This window comes from Kogia breviceps, chromosome 10 (genome assembly GCF_026419965.1).
Source record: "Kogia breviceps isolate mKogBre1 chromosome 10, mKogBre1 haplotype 1, whole genome shotgun sequence".
Classification (NCBI taxonomy): domain Eukaryota; kingdom Metazoa; phylum Chordata; class Mammalia; order Artiodactyla; family Physeteridae; genus Kogia; species Kogia breviceps.
Genome location: NC_081319.1, coordinates 46,823,075 through 46,841,755, shown reverse-complemented (window position 1 = coordinate 46,841,755; position 18,681 = coordinate 46,823,075). Strand labels below are relative to the sequence as shown.

The 18,681-nt window shown below is 52.4% G+C and overlaps 2 protein-coding genes and 1 long non-coding RNA gene across 9 annotated transcripts in view; 1 reads left to right on the top strand and 2 right to left on the bottom strand.

The window, feature by feature from the left end:
- ANO10 (anoctamin 10) overlaps positions 1-3,763 on the top strand; it is a 240,231-nt gene extending 236,468 nt beyond the window's left edge. Inside the window, exon 13 of one of the 2 annotated variants that reach the window (XM_067005638.1) lies at positions 3,392-3,763. In XM_067005638.1, the coding sequence (XP_066861739.1) occupies positions 3,392-3,460 (69 nt within the window). In that variant the 3' untranslated portion in view covers positions 3,461-3,763. The remainder of the gene's footprint in view (positions 1-3,391) is intronic. The other variant, XM_067005639.1, reaches the window with a different exon arrangement.
- LOC136794917 (uncharacterized) lies at positions 1,022-1,972 on the bottom strand. The gene is made up of 3 exons (XR_010842383.1): positions 1,842-1,972; positions 1,312-1,525; positions 1,022-1,091 (listed from the first exon to the last, which is right to left on the bottom strand). It is a non-coding gene; the product is annotated as an uncharacterized lncRNA (long non-coding RNA).
- A 9,983-nt stretch (positions 3,764-13,746) lies between the features above and the next one.
- SNRK (SNF related kinase) overlaps positions 13,747-18,681 on the bottom strand; it is a 227,731-nt gene continuing 222,796 nt past the window's right edge. For all 6 annotated transcript variants that reach the window (XM_067005634.1, XM_067005635.1, XM_059077977.2 and 3 more), the window contains one exon: positions 13,747-17,576. In XM_067005634.1, coding sequence (XP_066861735.1) covers positions 16,352-17,576 — 1,225 coding nt within the window. In that variant the 3' untranslated portion in view covers positions 13,747-16,351. The remainder of the gene's footprint in view (positions 17,577-18,681) is intronic.

Sequence of the window (18,681 nt, the reverse complement as noted above, 5' to 3'; positions counted from 1 at the left end):
CCCGTCTGAGGACTGTGGGAAGCACTGCAGGTCTCAGAACACATTTCTATACTTCTCCACAGGGAAAAAGGGATCTGGTTACTCACCCGTTCTCGGGTTAAGCTGCATGTTTGGCCAGCACGCTTAGTGATTCGGTTCCTGTTACAGGCAAACCTCCAAGATACCCCAGGTTTGGTTCCAGACCACTGCAATAAAGCGAGTCATGTGAATTTTTGGTTTTCCAACATATATGAAAGTTATGCTTACACCGTACTATAGTCTATTAAGTGTGCAGTAGCATTATGTCTATAAAAAACAATGTACATACCTTAATTAAAAAGGAATGCTGTTTGAAAAATGGCGCCAATAGAATTGCTCGACACAGGATTGCCACAAACCTTCAATTTGTAAAAACTCAATTTCTGTGAAGCACAGTGAAACAAGGTCCACCTGTATAATCATTGCTAATAATGATGCCAAAAATCAGTCTGTGCTTTTTAAAGAGTAATTTGGAGCATGAGTGTTTCAATGAATCACGAGTTGAGGAAAATTTCATTCTCTCTTCATTCTGGTGCTTCTTATGGGGAAGACGTCAGGACTTTTATCCTGCTTGTATTTTTAATAAGGTTTCGATTTAAGAATTCCCAAGGAAGCCAGTTTTTTCAAGGGGATATTGCTGCTCCTTCCCACCCCACCCTGCAGGCAGGGCAGCTAAAGACACCAAAGGGCTGAGCTGCAGAAGGCAGTGTGAGGCCCTGAGGGGACGGCACCCACCAGCCAGAGCACACACGGTGGCCTGGATCTGCCCAGCATGGCCCGCGACTCCAGTTTGCGTGCTGGTGAAAGACGGCAGGCAGCAAACCAGTGACTCCTCGCCCTGGGTTTGTCCACGGAGAAACTTCGAGGGCTTGCTGAAAGTTCAGAGTCCCAGGTCCCTCTACAAGCCAGCATGACGGCATCTTAGCATCTCGGGGAGGGACCAAGAGTCTGAATTTAACAAGGTCTCAGCACCCTTAAGAGAAGTGACCACAGGACCAAATGATCATCAGGGTTCCTTCAGAGCAGCAATTTTGTGCTTCTGGAGGTAATTCTGCCAATGCCCACCATTTCACCTGTAGGCGAGGACGTGGAAAGCTTCGCTGGGGCGGGGGGCAGTTTCATTACAAGTTACATGACCGCACAGTGAGGGGATCCAGACCCAAGAGCAGTGGGCAGCGGCCGGTTGACCCAGGAGAAGCTGTCTCGAGGCCAGATGGCATCTGACCCCATCTTTCAGGCAGGAGCCGAGTAGCCCCACCCCATTTGTGCAGGAAAGGTTGCAGCATCACTCACCAACCTCAAATCCAGTTGAACTCTTCACCTCAGGCAGGCGGGCCGTTGCAGTTTGTTTCCTCTTAGCTGCTGGGGTTTTTCTTTGGGCTTTAGCTACAGGTCTTAAGGTCTGGTCCTGCCCCCTGTGCAGCGTGTCCAGCCAGGGGGTGCAGGAGACGCAGGAAGACAGGCCGAGCCCCGGCTCCCTGCCACTTCCCAGGGCCTCGGCACTGTCCTGAGGAAGGCCAGGTAGAGGGCATGGGGGCATAAGCCTTACCACCCCCCCACGGGCCACGTTGCCTTTGGGGATCACAGAGCTCCGTGAGGCAGGTCGAGCCCTGAGGGACCTGGCCATGGGGCAGGCCTGGGGCGTGGAGTGGGGTTGGCCCGACCCAGAGGCCTGGGGGCCTGTCACTCTTCGGCTTCAGAAGCAGCCTTGCTCCAGGACAGGCAAGGAAAGGGTGCAGGTGGAGACAGGAGCTCCTGTGTAGACTGCCTGAGGCATGAGGGGGCGGGGGGGTGGGGGCGGGTTCCCGTGTCCCGGTTCCTACCTTTGCTTCCAGCAGCACAGTTAAGTGTAGACAAGCCCGGGACGTCCAGGAACCGCTACCCTTAGGAGCTGCCCTCAGCAGGGCAGGCACTGCAGGTGGGCGGTTGTCCAAGCCCAGTGGGTTCTGAGTCTCTTCCCCAGCCTGGGCCAAGCCCCCAACCTGGGACCTGAAAGAAGAGGCATCTCCGAAAAGCTAGGTCACTTGCGGCTGGGTCATTCAGGGCAGAGGGCCCGTCAGATGGCTCCCCTCGGCCTGGCCGCTGCGGGCAGGGGCCCCTCCCGCGAGGTCTGCAGGACGCTCTGGCCTGACGCCAAGGGGCTCCCCCCTCCACAGCCACACACGTAGCCGGGGGGTGGGGGGGGCGGTGGCTGTTTGCAGCTCGCAGGGAGCCTCGAAGGCTCCTTTCAATCAAAACCCATTATGGTTTTCCTCCCCATGTGGAGGGCAAGTGTGGCTGGTAGATTCTGTGACAAACTAGGGAATATCGTATCCTCATTCTGATGCTAGTTTAAATTTATTTCGCTTTTAGTTTCTTACGGTTACTTGTCAAATCGGGAAACAGATTCATCTTCTGTGCCTCACCCCCTTTCTGTCTCTCATAAATAGACACGTTTAAAGGTCTCGTAAGTATTAAATGACACCAGCTGCAAGAGTCTGAAGTGCATCTGGGGTGAAATACTACGTTTTACATCGGTAGTTGACAGTCGAAGTGGGCTCGTGAGAGGACGGGAGACATGAGTAAGGGAAAAGGTAGCAGCGGCAAAAACTAACTTCTGGGGGGATTCGGGTGGCATGGCCGTTCTGCTTCTCCAGGTTTGTGAACTGAATCACAGTCTCTGCCGTCCCGTCAGGCGGAAGGTCGCATAAACCCCGCAGCTGAGGGGCGCTCGTCAGCGCCTTTCTGCCCCCGCGCCCGCTCTAGGCCTGCGCAAAGCCTGCGGGAAGAGCCCGTCCCCACTCAGCACCTCCCCCATCAGGAGCCGTCCCCTAACCCTGCTCCCCCAGACCCAGGCAGGCCCCTCCCCAGCCCAGATGGACAGGGGTTGGCTGCCGGGAGCCCATCTCGTTGCGGCCCTGCAGAAGGCAGGACAGGCTAGAAAAGAGGAGGGCTGTCTGGAGTGACGGGGGCCTCCTGAGATGCTACAGGCCTAAAGGAGCCTTCGGGGAGGGAAGCAGGTTGGAGCAGGAGGCAGAGGCGTTCGACTTCCAGCCTGTGAACGGGCCTCCTCTCCCCAAAAGCCGGCGGGAGTGTGCGCCATGTGCAGCCTATGGAGTGTTTGGGGCCCCCAAGAGGGGCAGCCAGGTACCCGGGCACCAGCAGTGTTTGTCCTCAGAGGCTTGTTTTCTCCATAAGTAAACGGCTGTTATCAAAAATCTCCATGTGCATTTTAAGCCAAATCCCAAAGAAGTTATTCATTGGTTCAGTAACTAGGGCAGAGCTCTACGCACCGCACCGGGGCTCCGGGGCTGCAGCAGCAGGACTCTCGCCACCCCTGAGGCGCCACCGCCCAGCCTCACGTGACTCAGCGTGTCCTGTGTTCTCTCAACAGCAGATGAAGCACGTGGCTGAGAACCTGAAAGAGGACTGGAGGGAAGGTGGGAAGGAAGAGACGCCCTGAGGGCCAGTGGAGCCAGCGGGTGCCCTGCCCGCGCGGAGCCCCGCCCACACGCCTGCCACCCGACCTTGCTCTGGAGCCGCCACTGCCCAGCCTGGCACGTGGATGGACCGCCAGCTCCCCAGGTCGCCTTCACAGTGATCACCAGCCCATCGGGGTGGCAGGCAGGGGCGTCCAGCGAGGTGGCGTTTCCGACGCTCAACGACGCAAGGTGCCTCTCTCTGGCTCTGTCCTGCTCTGTGTTCACAGACCCTTTATCCATGGAACAGAGGTCACCGAGCTATTAAAAGCCTCATGCCCGCCTGACGCCTCCTTCCGTGTGTGGATAGGGCAGCCCGTCTGCTCCAAGCTGGGTCGTGGAAGGGGGAGCCGCCAGGGCAGCCGAGGGCTGGGCTCACCTCGAGGCTGGGCCGCTTCCAAGGCGTGCGGAAGCCCCAGGGGTCCTCGGGACGTTCTGCTGCCACTGGGCCTTCCCTGGGGGTGCGCGGCAGCGCGGCAGGGGCCGCTGGGCTGCCTTCAGCACAGCCGGCCGGCTGGGCCACACCTGGAGGGGGCTGTCTCGGCTGTGCCCGCAGGGGTGCAGCTCTCTCACCGGCACAGCAGCCCCTGGCCCCCCCGGGAACCGCCCTCCGGGCTCCTGGCTCTGGTCCAGCCCCGGAGAGCACCCCGCACAGGGCAGGCCTGGCTTCCTTTCCCACCAGCTGCTCAAACTGCCTCAGACAACAGCCAGCCCCGCCCCACTGGGGCCCTCATAGCCAGGACACTGAGCCCATCTGGGGAAGGCCGGGAAGGGCAGGCAGGTCTAGACCCATGTCCCCCGCTCCGGGCCCGGCCCCTCGAGTCCCTCCTTCACATCAGGACCGGGGTGGCCACAGCAGGCCCACTCCACACGTGTTTTTGGAAGCCCAGCTCTCCCGTCTGCCCCGCATGGTAGTTCAGTGAGTGCTGCCAGACTGTCGTCTTTGCCAGTACGGACACCTGTGGTCAGCCTTGCCCTGCCCCCTTGGTCTAAGGCCCTGCATGGCACAAGTACTCACTGGTGGTTCCGTGCTTGATGGATACTTTCTGGAACATTCTCGTGTCTTAAAACACCAGGGAACGCTAGCCGCCACTCCAGTCCTGAGCCGCCAAGAGCTTCCCTGCAATTTCAGTCTGGGTGCCTGTGTTTGCTGGGAAAGGAGAAAGTTCAGGTGGGTGCTTGGACCCAGCTGTCTCCCCCAGAGTGGGTTTTGGGGACCAGTCACATGAGTGCGGTTGGGTGTGAGGCGGTGAGTGCCGGGTGGGCCTCATGAGCTCACCTCCCCACCCACGGGCTCACAGCTGCTCTCCAGGCTGGCCCGCCTCACCCTGCGACAGTGCGGACTCCGGGCGCCCTGCGCTCATGACCGCCTTTCCCAGAAGCCTCCCTGCCCTTCCTCAGCCTGACGCAGCAGAGCCGCGTCACTTACCCAGCACTAAGCCAGTCATGCTCGGGAAAACAGGACCGGCTCAGCCTGGACGCGGGGACCCAGCACACTGGGGCGGGTTCCTGGCCCTCCGGGAGGAGGAGGACGGACGCGGGAGCCGGCCAGGTGGAGACAGGAGGGAGGCTGGCAGAAAGGAGATGCCGCGTAGGCCTCCTAGGCCTCTGGAACTCCTCTCCGTGTCCCAGCGCTCGGAGTCGGTGGCATCTGGCTCATCTCGTGGTCCCTGTCACCCTAACCGACCTGAGGGAGACACCCAGGATGACACTGTCGCCCCGCCGCTCACTGGCCCTCACGCGCGTGAGGAGGATGCCCGGCACCGCTCCCCTGGTCTGCTCCCGCACCTCACCCTCCCAGGCTCGGCCCTTGCCCTCTTGTTCTGGCCTCACCCCAGCCTCAGATCCAACCCCCACCCCCGCCCGCTGCCCCGCTAGCCCTGGGGTCCTCGTGCCCCACCCCCAACTCAGCTGCGCTGCCTCCGGCCTCTGGGGTGACTCACAGGACGTGCCCTGCGCTGCTCCCCAGTTCTCCCAGACACCCCGAGGATTCTGACTGCGGGAGAGCCCTCCTCTCGTCGTTCCTAGCCTGCCTTCCCCCATGGAGTGGACAAGAGCTGCAGGCATTGCCTACCTGGAACAGGTGAGGCAGGAACCCAAGCCCGGGTAAGAAAAGGTGCATAAAGAGATGGCATCAGCAGGAGACCAAGGCAGCAGTGTCTCCAGACCGAGCAGGGAGAGGGCAGCCAGGAACCCAGTCTCCTGTGCACACAGCCTGCCCCAGTTCTCAGGGCGCATGAGGCCTTGCCCACACCGCAGTGACCCCAGGTCTTTGGACCCAAGCCTGGTCACCAGACGGCTCTCGAGGAGCCGCTGCATGGGCAGGTCCCCAGAGAAGAGCCTCAGCACCTGGGGAGAGCCGGAGACAGGTGATGCCTCCATTCCCACCCAAGCCCTGTCCCGCCAGCCCTGCTGGGAGGGTCCCAGCGAGACGAGGCGTGTGTGGCCACAGAGGCGGCCCTCACTGGGCGGGACGCTCTCTGGGGCAGGGCCAGGCCGCAGCGCCGCTCCTTGCCTGCCGTGGCTTCTCCCCTGACTGCCACCCTCCCTCAAGCCATGAAATACAGACTGTCACTGAGCCCACAGATTGCCAGTGAGCCCTGGCCCAATTCACTTCTCAGCCCGACTATCCCCTCTCACGCTACCAGCATGACATTCAGTTCTGGGCCAATGAACTGGGCCTCCGCGGGCAGGGGCTGGGCCCGTGCCCCCCACACAGGCGCCCCCTTGCTCTCTATGGTCAGGCCTCGTGGGCCTGCTGCAGGCTGGGGGGCGGGGAGGCAGTGGACCCTTCTCTCCCCCCTGGTGGCCACACTGACTCACTCCCCACCAGCGGCTCCAGAGCTCAGACGTGAGAACAAATCTTTATGCTGCTGACTTTTGGGAGGAAACTAGAAGCAAATGGTTAGGGATGCCCAGCCTTACAGTGAAGCCGGAGGCCACTTCCCTCATTGATATGCCCTCTGGGCCTCAGTTTCCTCCTATTGTCCCTATTTTATAGATGAGAAAACTGAGGCACAGGGGGCCTCAGGGAATTCACAGCAGCGTTGCCCACATCTGCCAGGATGGTGCTTGCAGCCTGTACCAGGCCCTCGGCCCCAGCTCTCTATCAGCCCTGACCCTGGAGCTCCTGCCCTCCTTCCAGCAGGAAACTAGCAACAAGACGACGGAAGACCAAAGGCCACAGAACAAGAACCCTGGGATCCAGACTCTTCCTGACCCAGTTTAACCCACGGCCCTGCAAGGACAGCCCCCCGGCGCTGGGCAAGCAGCAGGTAATGGCGAGCTTCTTGCGGGTCAGCCAGGTCCGAGGACTGCCCACCATGCCCCGGCCTGAAGAGAGGGGACCTGACAGAAGTGGAGCCACCAGCACCTTCCAGGGCCACCAGGGACTGGAGGAAAGACATGGCCATGGCCCCTCTGCCGGGGCAGCTGTGTCCTCAGGACTCTCCAGCCTGGGAGCACCCTTGCGTCACCACCACGAGGGGCCACAGCCTCTGCAGAAGAAGGAAGGCGCTTCCCCGCATCCTAACAAGAGGCCTGTCTCTGGTCTTCGGTGTCTGTACCAGTAGGCACCTGGGAAGGGTATGGCACGCTCCTCATCCCAACCTTCTACGAGTGAAAGTTAGGAGGTCTTGCGAGCTAGCTGGGGCCCCAACCAAGCCCTGCACTGGGTGGGCAGTGAAGCTGGCATCAGCAACTGGGCCTCAGAGAGTGGCTGCAGACCCCCAAGAGAGAATCACCTGCACCCTGTTCAATGCGGATGCTCGGGTGCCACCACCCAGGCCTGAGGAACGGGCTTTTGGCAGCTTGGCCTGGGGCTCCATGTCTTTGAGGACGCCTGCAATGGATGCTGTCACACACTGCACACTCTGGAGTGTGAGAACTGAGGGGAGCAGAGGCCCCGCCGGTCTCTCCCCAGGAGGGGCTGATGCTAACGCCCCGCAGAGCCAGCCTCCTCCCCTGCTGCCTCGTCACCAAGGTGCCAGGTGGAGGCCTCCACGGTCCGGCAGGGATCTGGAGCAACAAGGACCTCCCTTGCACTGGATAGGCACCCCTGGGCCTGAACAGGAGCTGGGGCAGAGGAGCAACGGAGCGCAGGACCAAAGAGACCTTCCAGTTCCAACACGCGGCGTTGGATGACTGGCATGCCCCACGACCCTTTGGAAGCCCCTGGGATACCTGGGCAGGTCAGAGGCAGAGCCGCCACCACTCAGGAGGGAGGGGACGCCGGGCTTCCTGCTAACTGGTCTGTGAGCCTCCCCAGTGATCAACTAACTAAAAGAGATACGATGGCATTTTCCCTTGAGCTTGTGCCACAGATCCGCAGGTGACACGTGGCCTCCTATCTGGACCTTTCTGGCTGCTGGTGAACTCCCTCGGGGGACGGGGAGAACACGGCACAAAGCATCGGGATCACGTGGCTCCTTCCGCTACCCAGTCTTCTCCTGTGCACAGCCGAGAGCACTGCGGCCCAGGCAGGAGGACGCGGGGAGGGCAGAGCTGGGTGAGCCCAGGTCTGCTGACCCTCGTGGGGGGAGCACGACCCCCCTGCCCCCGCCCCCGCAGGTGTCCAACAGGCCCAAGGTGTGAAGGCAGTCATCTGCTCAGGACCAGGAAAATCATCAAAGTGCCGAACAAAGGCCCAGAGGGCAACTCAGTAGTACAGACACAGATCCACGCTGCCCTTTACACAGCTGTCTGGCTCAAAAACAGGAAACAAAGATGTTTCCACCCTAAGGGATGCTGAAGAGCCAACTTACGGTGATCTCTGCCCCTCCAATCCCAGAAAACAAGGCCGAAAACTGGCACCACAGGGCTGGATCTTTGCAGATGGAGTCAGCTAAATAAACAGGGAGACCAAGCGTGGTACCAACAACTGCCTTCCAGGACCTGCCCGACTGCCCGCCAGCCAGGGCGCCCTGCCTGTGCCCTGGATGAGCAGCCCCTGGCATTTGGGCCACAACTGAAGGAAGGATGCAGGTAGGGATCTGCGTTAATAACCTGAACCGACCCAGTGATGTGCTGACTCCCACCTAAATCTTGTGTCCACTGGTCCAGGTATTTGCTGTGCTTCCTACACAAACACGCTGAAGGGACCGACTCCTTAACACACCACAGGCATCCCGGGGCCGAGAGACGCTTCTTCCTCGGTCCTAATCTGCTCCCAGACGGTGGGTCCCAGGGAAGCTTCGGCACGCTAGAACCCCTTGGGACATGTTGTGAGACCAGGTCTCAGCCCTGACTCCGAACGCCTTCCCATCACGAGGTGTAATGAGCTGCCCAACACGGTCTCATCTGCGTGTCCGCATCCCTCAGGACCAGGGGTCTCACAGAATTTGGAATTCTTTCAGCTATTAGAAAGGTAACAAGATGCATAGACGTCTGTTATGTAAGAGCTCCAGTGTGGTTTAAAGTGAACCCGTAGCCTAGTGCTTTAATACTGCTTTGCCCAGCCCTCTGGAAGGTCAGAGGTCATACACTGCCTCCCCTCGCCGCATGCAGCGGGGCAACCTGAGGAGTGGGCTCTGGGGTCGGGTCAGCGCCATGCCCATGGGCAGGCCCTGTACGCTTCTGAGCCCCACAGCCCGCCTACCGGTCCCTTCCCGCGGGGCGCTCTCAGAGTACCGCCCACACACTCACCGTTACCGCGGCCGCCTCTCTGCCGACACTTCTCAGAGAGGCCTCCTCAGGACCTGCTTCCACCTCTCGTTCTCCTCTGCCTCAGAGCAGTCTCTGCTGCTCAGAGACCACAGCCTCAGTGAGCAGTTCTTGGGCTCACCTGTTGCTCTCCCGCTCAGTGGCCTCCACTCCTTGCTTCCCTGATGCCTCCTCTCAGCCCCACACTTGAGGCGGCCCCTGGGCTTCTGTCTCTGGCCTTGGCTGCTCTCTCTGGGCCTCTGCTCTCGCCAAAGCCTCCCATCCTCGTGGCTGAGATCACCTCCTTCATACCTGCAGAATACAGAGCTAACCCTTCGGCCAGGTGTATAACCTGCAGGGCCCAGTGCAAGATGAAAATGCAGTCCCCCTTTTCAAAAGTTTCAAGAATTTCAAGACAACAAACTAAGAGCAGAGTGTTAAGCCAAGAGAGGGCCCTTCTAAGCAGGGGCCCTGTGTGACAGTGCGATGTTGCATCTGTCTCCTTTCCACCCTAACACTGATGTTCCACCTGGCAACACTCTTTCTAGCCATGTCCCGCAGTCCTCCAGTTCTTCCAGTCTTCCAGTCCAGAAACCCTGGAGTCCCTGTGAAGGGATAAAGCAGTCAAGAAGAAGAACTTACCTTTCTCTCGCAGCAAAGTCCACGCCTGTCTCCTGTGGCTCACAGGGACCAATGACCCGGATCCTACCCAGCTCAATTCTCTGCCTCCTGCATTCTCCCTCCCTCCCCTGGCTCACCTGTCTTGGAACTCTCTTGGCCCTCACAGCAGTGCCCTGTGACCCGTCACCACCTCTGATGGTCATCTGGTGCTAATTTAAATCCCTGTTTCTTCCCCAAGGGCATTATGAACTCACAAGGACCAAGGTTCTGTGTTTTCCCTCTTCTTGACTTTCCAACACGTAACACTTTGCTGGGAGAAAGGTGTTCGGGAGTCGGGGATCCTCAAAAATACAAGTGACTCTCTCTCTAGCAGTCACAATGTGCTTGGCTTCCATCAGCTCAAGAAAGGCTAGATCCCATTTACCCTTCTCAACTATCCCTCGCCAGATCCAGAAGCCTGAGGAACCCAATCCCTGCTGGACTTCAGGGCAAAGGGGTAGCCTGAAGCCTGGCATATCCTGCTGCACAAGGAGTGAGCGAGAACTGGAATTTGCCCTCTTTGACTGAGAGCTGATAGGTACGTGTGCGTGAGAAAACTACCTGAAGCTGGAGAAAGAAGCCCCCAGGAAAGCAGTAGAATGACCAACGCTTAGAACTTACACAAAGCTGAGAACAGTTCATGCTCCCACCAGCCAGAGTGGAAAGAGTTTGGTAGAGTGCTTAGAAGGGTACTGCTTCAGTGGTGGGCCAAATTAGCCCTGAAGACTGCTCTGGATCTGTCCTAACACACTTTAAAAGCAAGACCCAAAATGATCCAACTGATTCCAAGTAACCCTATGCCAAAACGAAACCCAGCACTTTTTACATGAATACAAAATCCAGCACTCAACGTGAAATTCACAGTGTCCGGCATTGCAATAAAAAAACTGTCAAGCTAGAATTCTATACCCAACGAAACCAGCCTTCACAAATGAAGTAAAAATAGGTTTTCAGACAAGCAAAAGCTGTCAATATAGTCAGCAGACCTGCACTATAAAAAAATTTAAAGTTCTATAGGCAGAAGGAAAATACCAAAATGTGGATCTATATAAGGAAATGAAGAGTGATGGAAATGATAAAGATGTTGGTAATGTAAGACTTTTTCCGTGTTTCCTCTCTTAAAAAGAAAACTACCTAAAACAAAACTGTGTATGCGTATGTAAAAATAAAATGATTGACAACAGTACAAAGAAGAGAAGGAAGAAAATGGAAGTATATAGTTGTAAGGTTACGTTCTATAAAAAAATGAGAGGCACACAGCCAATAAAAAGTGCTTAGTTAAACCAAAAGAAGGTAGTAAAAGAGGGAAAAAGAAACAAAGAACAGATGAAACAAGTAGAAACAATTAGAAAGAAGGTAGATTTAAACTCAACCATGTTGATAATTACACTAAATGTAATTGGTCTAAGTACTCCAAATAAAAAGTAAAGATTTGCAGACTGGACAAAAAAGCAAGACCCAACTACATGCTGCCTACAAAAAAACAAAAATAACCCCCAAAACTCCTATTTTAAATATAAAGATACAGATAGGTTAAAAGTAAAATACACTCCCACAAGTCAAAAAGAGTTAGAATGGCTATATCAGTATCACACAAAGTAGACTTCAGGACAAAGAATAATTTACTAGGGATAAAGAGCAACATTTCATAATGATGAAAAGGATCAATTCATCACAAAGACTTAACAATCTTAAATCTAACAACAGAACTTCAAATACTACAGCTGGATTTCAACACTTCTCTCTCAGTAATTTATATAATAAGACAGAAAATCAGTAAGGATACAGAAGACTTGAATACCATTATCAATCAACTTGAGTTAATTATTGACATGTATAAAACAAATAGAACACTTTACCAGCAAGAGCACTTCTCAAGAACTCACATAAACATTCACCAAGATGGGCCATTAGCTGGGCCATAAAACTAATTTCAGTAAGCTTAAAAAGATTTAAATTACACAAAACAGGGGTTTCCCTGGTGGCACAGTGGTTAAGAATCCACCTGCCAATGCAGGGGACACAGGTTTGAGCCCTGGCCTGGGAAGATCCCACCTGCCGCAGAGCAACTAAGCCCGGGCACCACAACTACTGAGCCTGCACTCTAGAACCCATGCGCCACAACTGCGGAGCCCGTGTGCCACAACCACCGAAGCCTGGGTGCCTAGAGCTGTGCTCCACAATAAGAGAAACCACTGCAATGAGAAGCCCGCGCACCGCAACAAAGAGTAGACCCCCCTCACCGCAACCAGAGAAAGCCCACACACAGCAATGAAGACCCAACACAGCCAAAAATAAAAATAAATTTACTAAAAAAAAATTAAAATTACACAAAGCATGATTTCTGAACAAAACAGAATTAAACTAGAAATTAGTGTAACAGAAACTTATGTGGAAAATCCTCAAATGTTTGGAAATGAATCACCTTTCAAAACATAGCATGATTTAGCTTTTAGAAGGATCACTCACAATGCTGAATGGAAAACAGATGAGACAAGAGGCAAAAGTGATGAAACCCTTTAAGAGGCATTTTATAGTTGACCAGATAAGTGATGATGGTGTCATGGACCAGAATGTCAGGAGTGGAGGTAATGAGGTGTCAATATTTGAATGGTGACTAAGATGTGCTCATGGATTGGATGCTGGGATCAAAGAGTGAGGGTTAACACCAAGATTTTTGACTTATGCAAAACAAATGAAGGTTTAGAGTTGTCACTTATGAGATGGGGAACATTAGTAGGGTAAAGATTTGAAGGGGATCATGAGTTTGGGACTTGTACAAATTGAGGTGCTTATCAGACACATCCAAGAAGAGAAATCAAACAGGTAGTTGGAATCTGGTGTTCCTGGGAGAGACGTGGGCTAAATATATTTCGGGCTTCTGTCAGCACATGGATGTTAAGGATCAAGAGACTGTGTGTAGTAGATACAGAAAGGCTCTAGAATTGAACCCTGCCGTATTCCAAGTTTAGTGGTTGGGAGAACGTGGAGCTAGTGGACTGAAGAGCAGCAAGGTAGAAGTTGGGTCCTGAACAACGCGAAGTTTGCAAGGAAGAGTGATCAACTCAAAAAATGCTAACGTGGGACTGGAAGTGACCACTGGATTCGTGTTTGTCTGGCTTAGGCTGGGCTGGGAGTTGAGGGGAAAGGGAGAATGTGCTAACAGGTACGAGGTTTCTTTTGGGGTTTATGGTAATGGTTGCACAACTCTGTCAATATACTAAAACCCATTGAATTGTACGATATGAATCAGTGAACTATGTGGTATGTGGATTATACCTGAAAGCTGTTTCTAAAAATTGACCACTGGATTTAGCACATGGAGATCACTGCTGACCTTGAGCAAAGCAGTTTTGGGTGGGGTGAAAGCAGCAGTGCCTGATTGGAAGGGTTCAGAGAGAGGTGAGGAGAGGAATAGAAAAATGTGGCAACAGCTAGAGAGAAAACAACAAAATATTTAAGGGAATAAAATCATGTTTGTTTTGTTTGCTGTTAGGAATAATCTAGTAGAGAGGCAAAGACTGATGGTGCAAAGGGAAGAAGAGAATGACAAAGTCCTCTCAGGTCTGTCTCACTTAACACCTGTAAAGTCTTCAGGGGCAATGAAAGGACTTACCTGAAAGTCACACAACCAGGAGGAGGAGCAGGGCATGTGGATACATACGAAGGTAGGAAAGTAGAAGAGGGAGCTTGGGGGCAGTTCTAACTGCTTTGGTTTATTTATTGAGAGCATGGTGACTGGCTGAGTGAGGAAAGCAGATAATTGGGGAAATAAAGTTTAATTAATGGGCAGTCCTGGGACCCACCTGAGACTTATGGTCACGAGTTTAAAGTGAGAACAGTCACGATTGCATTTTTTCAGTCACATCTGGTGGTGCAGGTGCGCACACAGCACGTAGAACTTCGGTCTAACCCAGGCCGGGACTATACAGAGCTGCGTTCATAAGAAGAAACAAAATATGCGACACAGTTTATATTGCTGAACACCGATATGCCACTTTATTATATGGACTCTTTTTTCCCATTTGTCACATACCTGTCAATGTTTACACAATGAGGAATATCAACCAGCAGTGGAAGCAACCGGCCAAATCAGCTGATAATTCTGTACCCTCTTAACACACATCAATTCTTACTTGGAAGGGACATCTCTGAGTCAGTCTCACGGCTATTCTTAAAATCAGTGTCAAGATTGTCACAACTTTAAATACAGATAGAACTGCCAGAAGTACATCATTTTATATATATATATGTATATATATGTATATATATATACACACATACAGAAAAATACAAGACTAATTGTTTTTCCACAATATTTAATTTACACACTACTGTAACTCTATGCAACTTCTGAAGACAGGTTAAGGGGTACAAGAAACTGTTTAGAGCAAGTAAGTCATTTGGTCCAATATTATCTTAATGTAATGGTTATTTGCTCCCTCCCTTTTATGTGATGACATACTATGACATACAACACATGCACAATCATTCACTTATGAACATATGAGTAAGACGCCACTCAGACTAACATTTGTATACCCAGAGGGTCAACCAACCACACACACAACTAGTAAGGCTATGATACAGCTATGCAGCATAAATGGTCAACACTGCTGATCCTAAAAGTGAGCACCATATATACATTTGAATATAAAAAACCATTGAAAACCAAACACATATGGGTTAGTTAAAAGGTGCCATTCCAAGGCTATACATAATCACAGGAAAAAGTATTTACATTACTTGGAAAACAGCTGCAACAAAGAGTTTATTGCCAATGCCCTTGATAAACTTCTCTCCTACGTTTAATACAGATGTTACGCTCACTATCTATGTGAACCACACATCTTTTTCTGGCCCTTTATAAGATCCCTGCTCAAGAATTTCAAGCAAATATGTTCTATGGCTTCACCCACACACCTATTCTCATAGCTCTCAATTATAAATATCACAATGAACTAGAGCTGTAGCTTAAAACGTATCTAGCCTACGTCTAGAAAGTAAAATAAGTATTTTGACTATCATCTTTACTTAGTTTAGTAAATATACTGTGAAATTCAGAGTTCTGAGTAAAACATATGAATCCTAAAGTAGCAGAGTCAGTGTGTACTTGGAGAAACCGTGACCAATGGAATGCTGTCCTTTGGTGCTCTGCCCACTCTACGGACCAGGCAACTGTCCTGCAGAGACACGACAGGAGGCTGATGAGTGTGGGAAAGCCCTGGGGTCCAGCCACATCCTATCACCAATGTCCCTAAGTGTTGCTTTTAAGACCCCCTGGGCACAGCATGTAAAAGTAGCATCTGGTCCCTTCCAAAATGATACTGTGTCCTACAAGATAAAAGCCACGAAAGATGATTATCTGGTCAAAAGTAGTCTTTGTACAGGAGTACTTTAAAGCAAGAGTTCTTTGATTATTGTTTTTGCAGGAACGCAAAGTGAAAAACACTTCCAGCAAAAAACAAAACAAAACAAAAAACAAAGCAGGCTTTGTGCATTTTTGTTTGCTTTATGTGTGAATTCTTACCCTTTTATGTATATTTTTTAATCATCCAATTTTCATAGGTAGCTGAGCTAAAAGATGTAAAAGAATGGAAGTTAACAAGAGACAACCTAATTATCAAACTCCTAAAAATCAAATGCCAATAATCTTTTTCTTTTTTTTTAATTTATGGGGTTTTGACTTTGCCAACATCTGGGTACACCTTTGCTTCTATATTAGGCCCTATAGTTTCTTCTATCTATGTGGTTGTAAAGGAACCCTGGGGTGTGCCCTCCAGGAAGGAATTAACACCAAGCATCATTTTGTTCTGTTAGACAGACACACACTCTGTAAGTAGAGTTAAGACATCATCAGTTCACTTTATCACATTACAAAATGAGATTGTCTGCTTGTGATTTACCTCTACGGGGAAGCTGCCTTATAAATCTAAGTACTTTATCTCACCTATTACAAAACAAGAAAATCTTTTTCAGTTAAATTTTAAGAGCCCAAACTGTTTTCACACTATAGCTTAAGACAAACAGGTGTGGGTATGTTGAAATCATGGTTTTAAGGTTGTCAGTGCAGACGCTCACTGTACTCTGCAGAGGCCCTGGCGTGGGGGGGCGCACGGCGCACTCGCGGGCTCTAGGCCTGATGGCAGCACAACGTTATTGCTTTGGTTCTGCCTCAGACACCGGAGTGTGCCTCAGATCACGGAGGTTCCATGTCACAGAAGGTCGGAGCAGGAATTTAGGTTTTTCACAAGGAAAAGCATTTTTTCTCTCTCTAGGTTAAGTGCAGAACATCAAATTTCTAAGTGCTCCATTTATATTAGGTTCCAAATATACATTTTAATTTAATCCTGATCATCCACATTAAAATTATAAACGTAAAAATTACACAAGACTTTTCAGCTGGAAAAAAAAAGGAGTGTCTAGCAGCATGCACAAAGACCATGCATTTGTCAAGTCGTCAGGCGAACAAATGAAAAAGTAATAAATAACTGCCCGCTTTAAAAGAGGAAAACCAAAAAGGGACCAGTGAAGTGAGCCGGTCTTCGCCGCTCTGAGCAGCAAGCGCACCGAGGTCAGATGACGTGGCAGCAGCTGGCCTGGCTGGAGGCGCACAGCAGCCCCTCCTTGGGGTTCCGCTGGATGTTCACAGAGATGGTCTTTTCGCACAGAGGTAGCTGGAGCACGTTGTTTTTCAGATTCTTGCTCTTTATCCTGTCCAACTCCGTGGTGGTGTTCGCCACGTGGTCGGAGAAGAACTTCATGCCGCCCACAGCTGGGGCAGGTGCCGCACCGCCTGCGGAGCCGATGCACATCTTCCAGGCGGACTTCTCCTGGACCTTCACGCTGGAGAACGACAGGCTGCTCTGCGGGTCGATAATGTACTTGGCGCTGCCGTGCAGCTGGGAGCCGAGGCAGAGGCCCATGAGTTTGAGGCTCTCCACCAGCTCCCCGGCGCCGCGCGCGGCCAGCTGCGTGGACGTGGAGGAGCCGGGGCCGGCGCAGCGGCGGGCACTGCCCGACGTGCCACCCGGGGCACCGCCCGAGCTCCCCGCGGGGCCGCCCCCGCCGGCGCTGTGCTCGCTGGGGCTGGCCTTGTCCACACCCCCGCCGCCGCGGCTCGGCTTGCTCTGGCCACCGCCGTCACCCTCGCTGCCCGGGGGCCCCTCGCTGCTGTCCCGGCGGTGCCAGGAGTAGGTGAAGCCGCTGTCTTTATCCAGCCGCCGGCGGCTCTCTGAGTCGTCGTCGCTGGTCTCCGAGCTGCTGCAGCTGGAGCCGCGGCCCTGACTTTTCCTGCGGTGGTAGCGTTTGTGGACCGTCCCCGGGGAAGCAATGTTCATCTTCAAGCGGCTCAGCTTGGGAGGCAGGTTCTCATCCATGTCGAACTCGTCGTCCGACTCCCCCTCCTCAAATATCTGGTTGAGGACCGGGGCGCTCTTCCTGGACGTCAGGCGGTTGGTCACGGACGGCTTGCGGCGCAGAACCACCTGTGTTGAGAGGGACATGGGCTTCTTGTCCTCCTCGTCTTCCTCTTCGTCTTCCTCCACCCGAAACAGACACTTCCGCCCACTGGCGGCGGGTTTCAGACTGGCAGGCGGCCCCGTGGACAGCGCGGGCCCGGCCAACTCGGGGAGGTCGTCTTTCTTAGCCGAGTCACACAGGCCTTTGCTCCTGTGGCCGTTGAGGACACTGTCGGCAGCCCGAGCAGGAGACTGAGGGACAGTCGCGTGGGACAAAGGAGTGGCCGTGAGGTCATCCTCAAGGTCCTGGGGCACGTCAATTTTGGTTGGCCATGACTGCCTATGTAACAGATTGAAAAAAAAAAAAAAAAGAAAGAAAAGAAAATGAAAGAGACAAAAAGAAACAGCAGCCTTGCAAACCCATTCAACATCCTGTAAACATCACAAGGACACCACTAGAAGGGCAAATGTGACTTTGAAATGTGGTTCAGTTTATGGCTTATTGGCCAAATGAAAACTTCATCACGGTTGTCAGAAAAGGGGGCAAACATCTTTTCTATAGAAACGTTTTATACCACAAGAAAAACCTTTTTACAAAGTTACAAGGGAGTCATCACCAAAGCAAATCCTGAACACAGGTTTTGCTCCTTTCGCTTTCAAGATCACAACCTTTGCAGGCATATTACTGCTAATAAATCCACCTGAAATTTCCAGTCCTCCAGATTTTACTGGATGGTGTTAATAGTTGGTGTTTACAAAAACAAATGGAAATAGTTTACTGCATTTAAATATGATACTGGAGAGGAAAGTCAGTGAATATTGGCATACATAAATCTCTTCTTCACCAAGTAAAATATGCACCCTCTAAGCTAAATACATACATTTTAAAATGACCACACAGGAGTCCTGCATAGCAAAATCCACTGTTATTTAAACTTTGATTTTAGCCCCTAATCCAGAGTCACCAAGTTGTAAGAACACTGCTTGGTAGCCCAAGGAAGACTTTTGAAAGTGAGGTCTCCAGCCTGTTTTGAATAAACATCTTGAATTCTCAACTGCCCTCTCTGCCCAGGGGAACAGTAGACTAGACGCCAGTGACACTGAAACAGCCACTGGTACGCTGACACTTCCACTTCACACCACTTATGTTATCCTAGACATAAAACCCAATTTAAATCTGTAGCCTTAAAAAACCCATAGGAGTTTACAGCAGACCTCTTTCCCCCAACTCGGAGCCTCTTCCTCTCTCTCAAGGATGGAGTGGGTCCGTTTGCTGGTCACTACTTGGTAGTTTATAGAAGCTGGGTGTTCAATGATTCTGAGGTCAAGCAGCGTCTCTGGACAAGTCCTCTGTCCTCACAACACAACTGTACCAACTCCAGATGAGCCTCGGGGCCCTAGTAAACAGCACACAACATTCCCTTCAGGCTGCTCCTCGAAGAGCA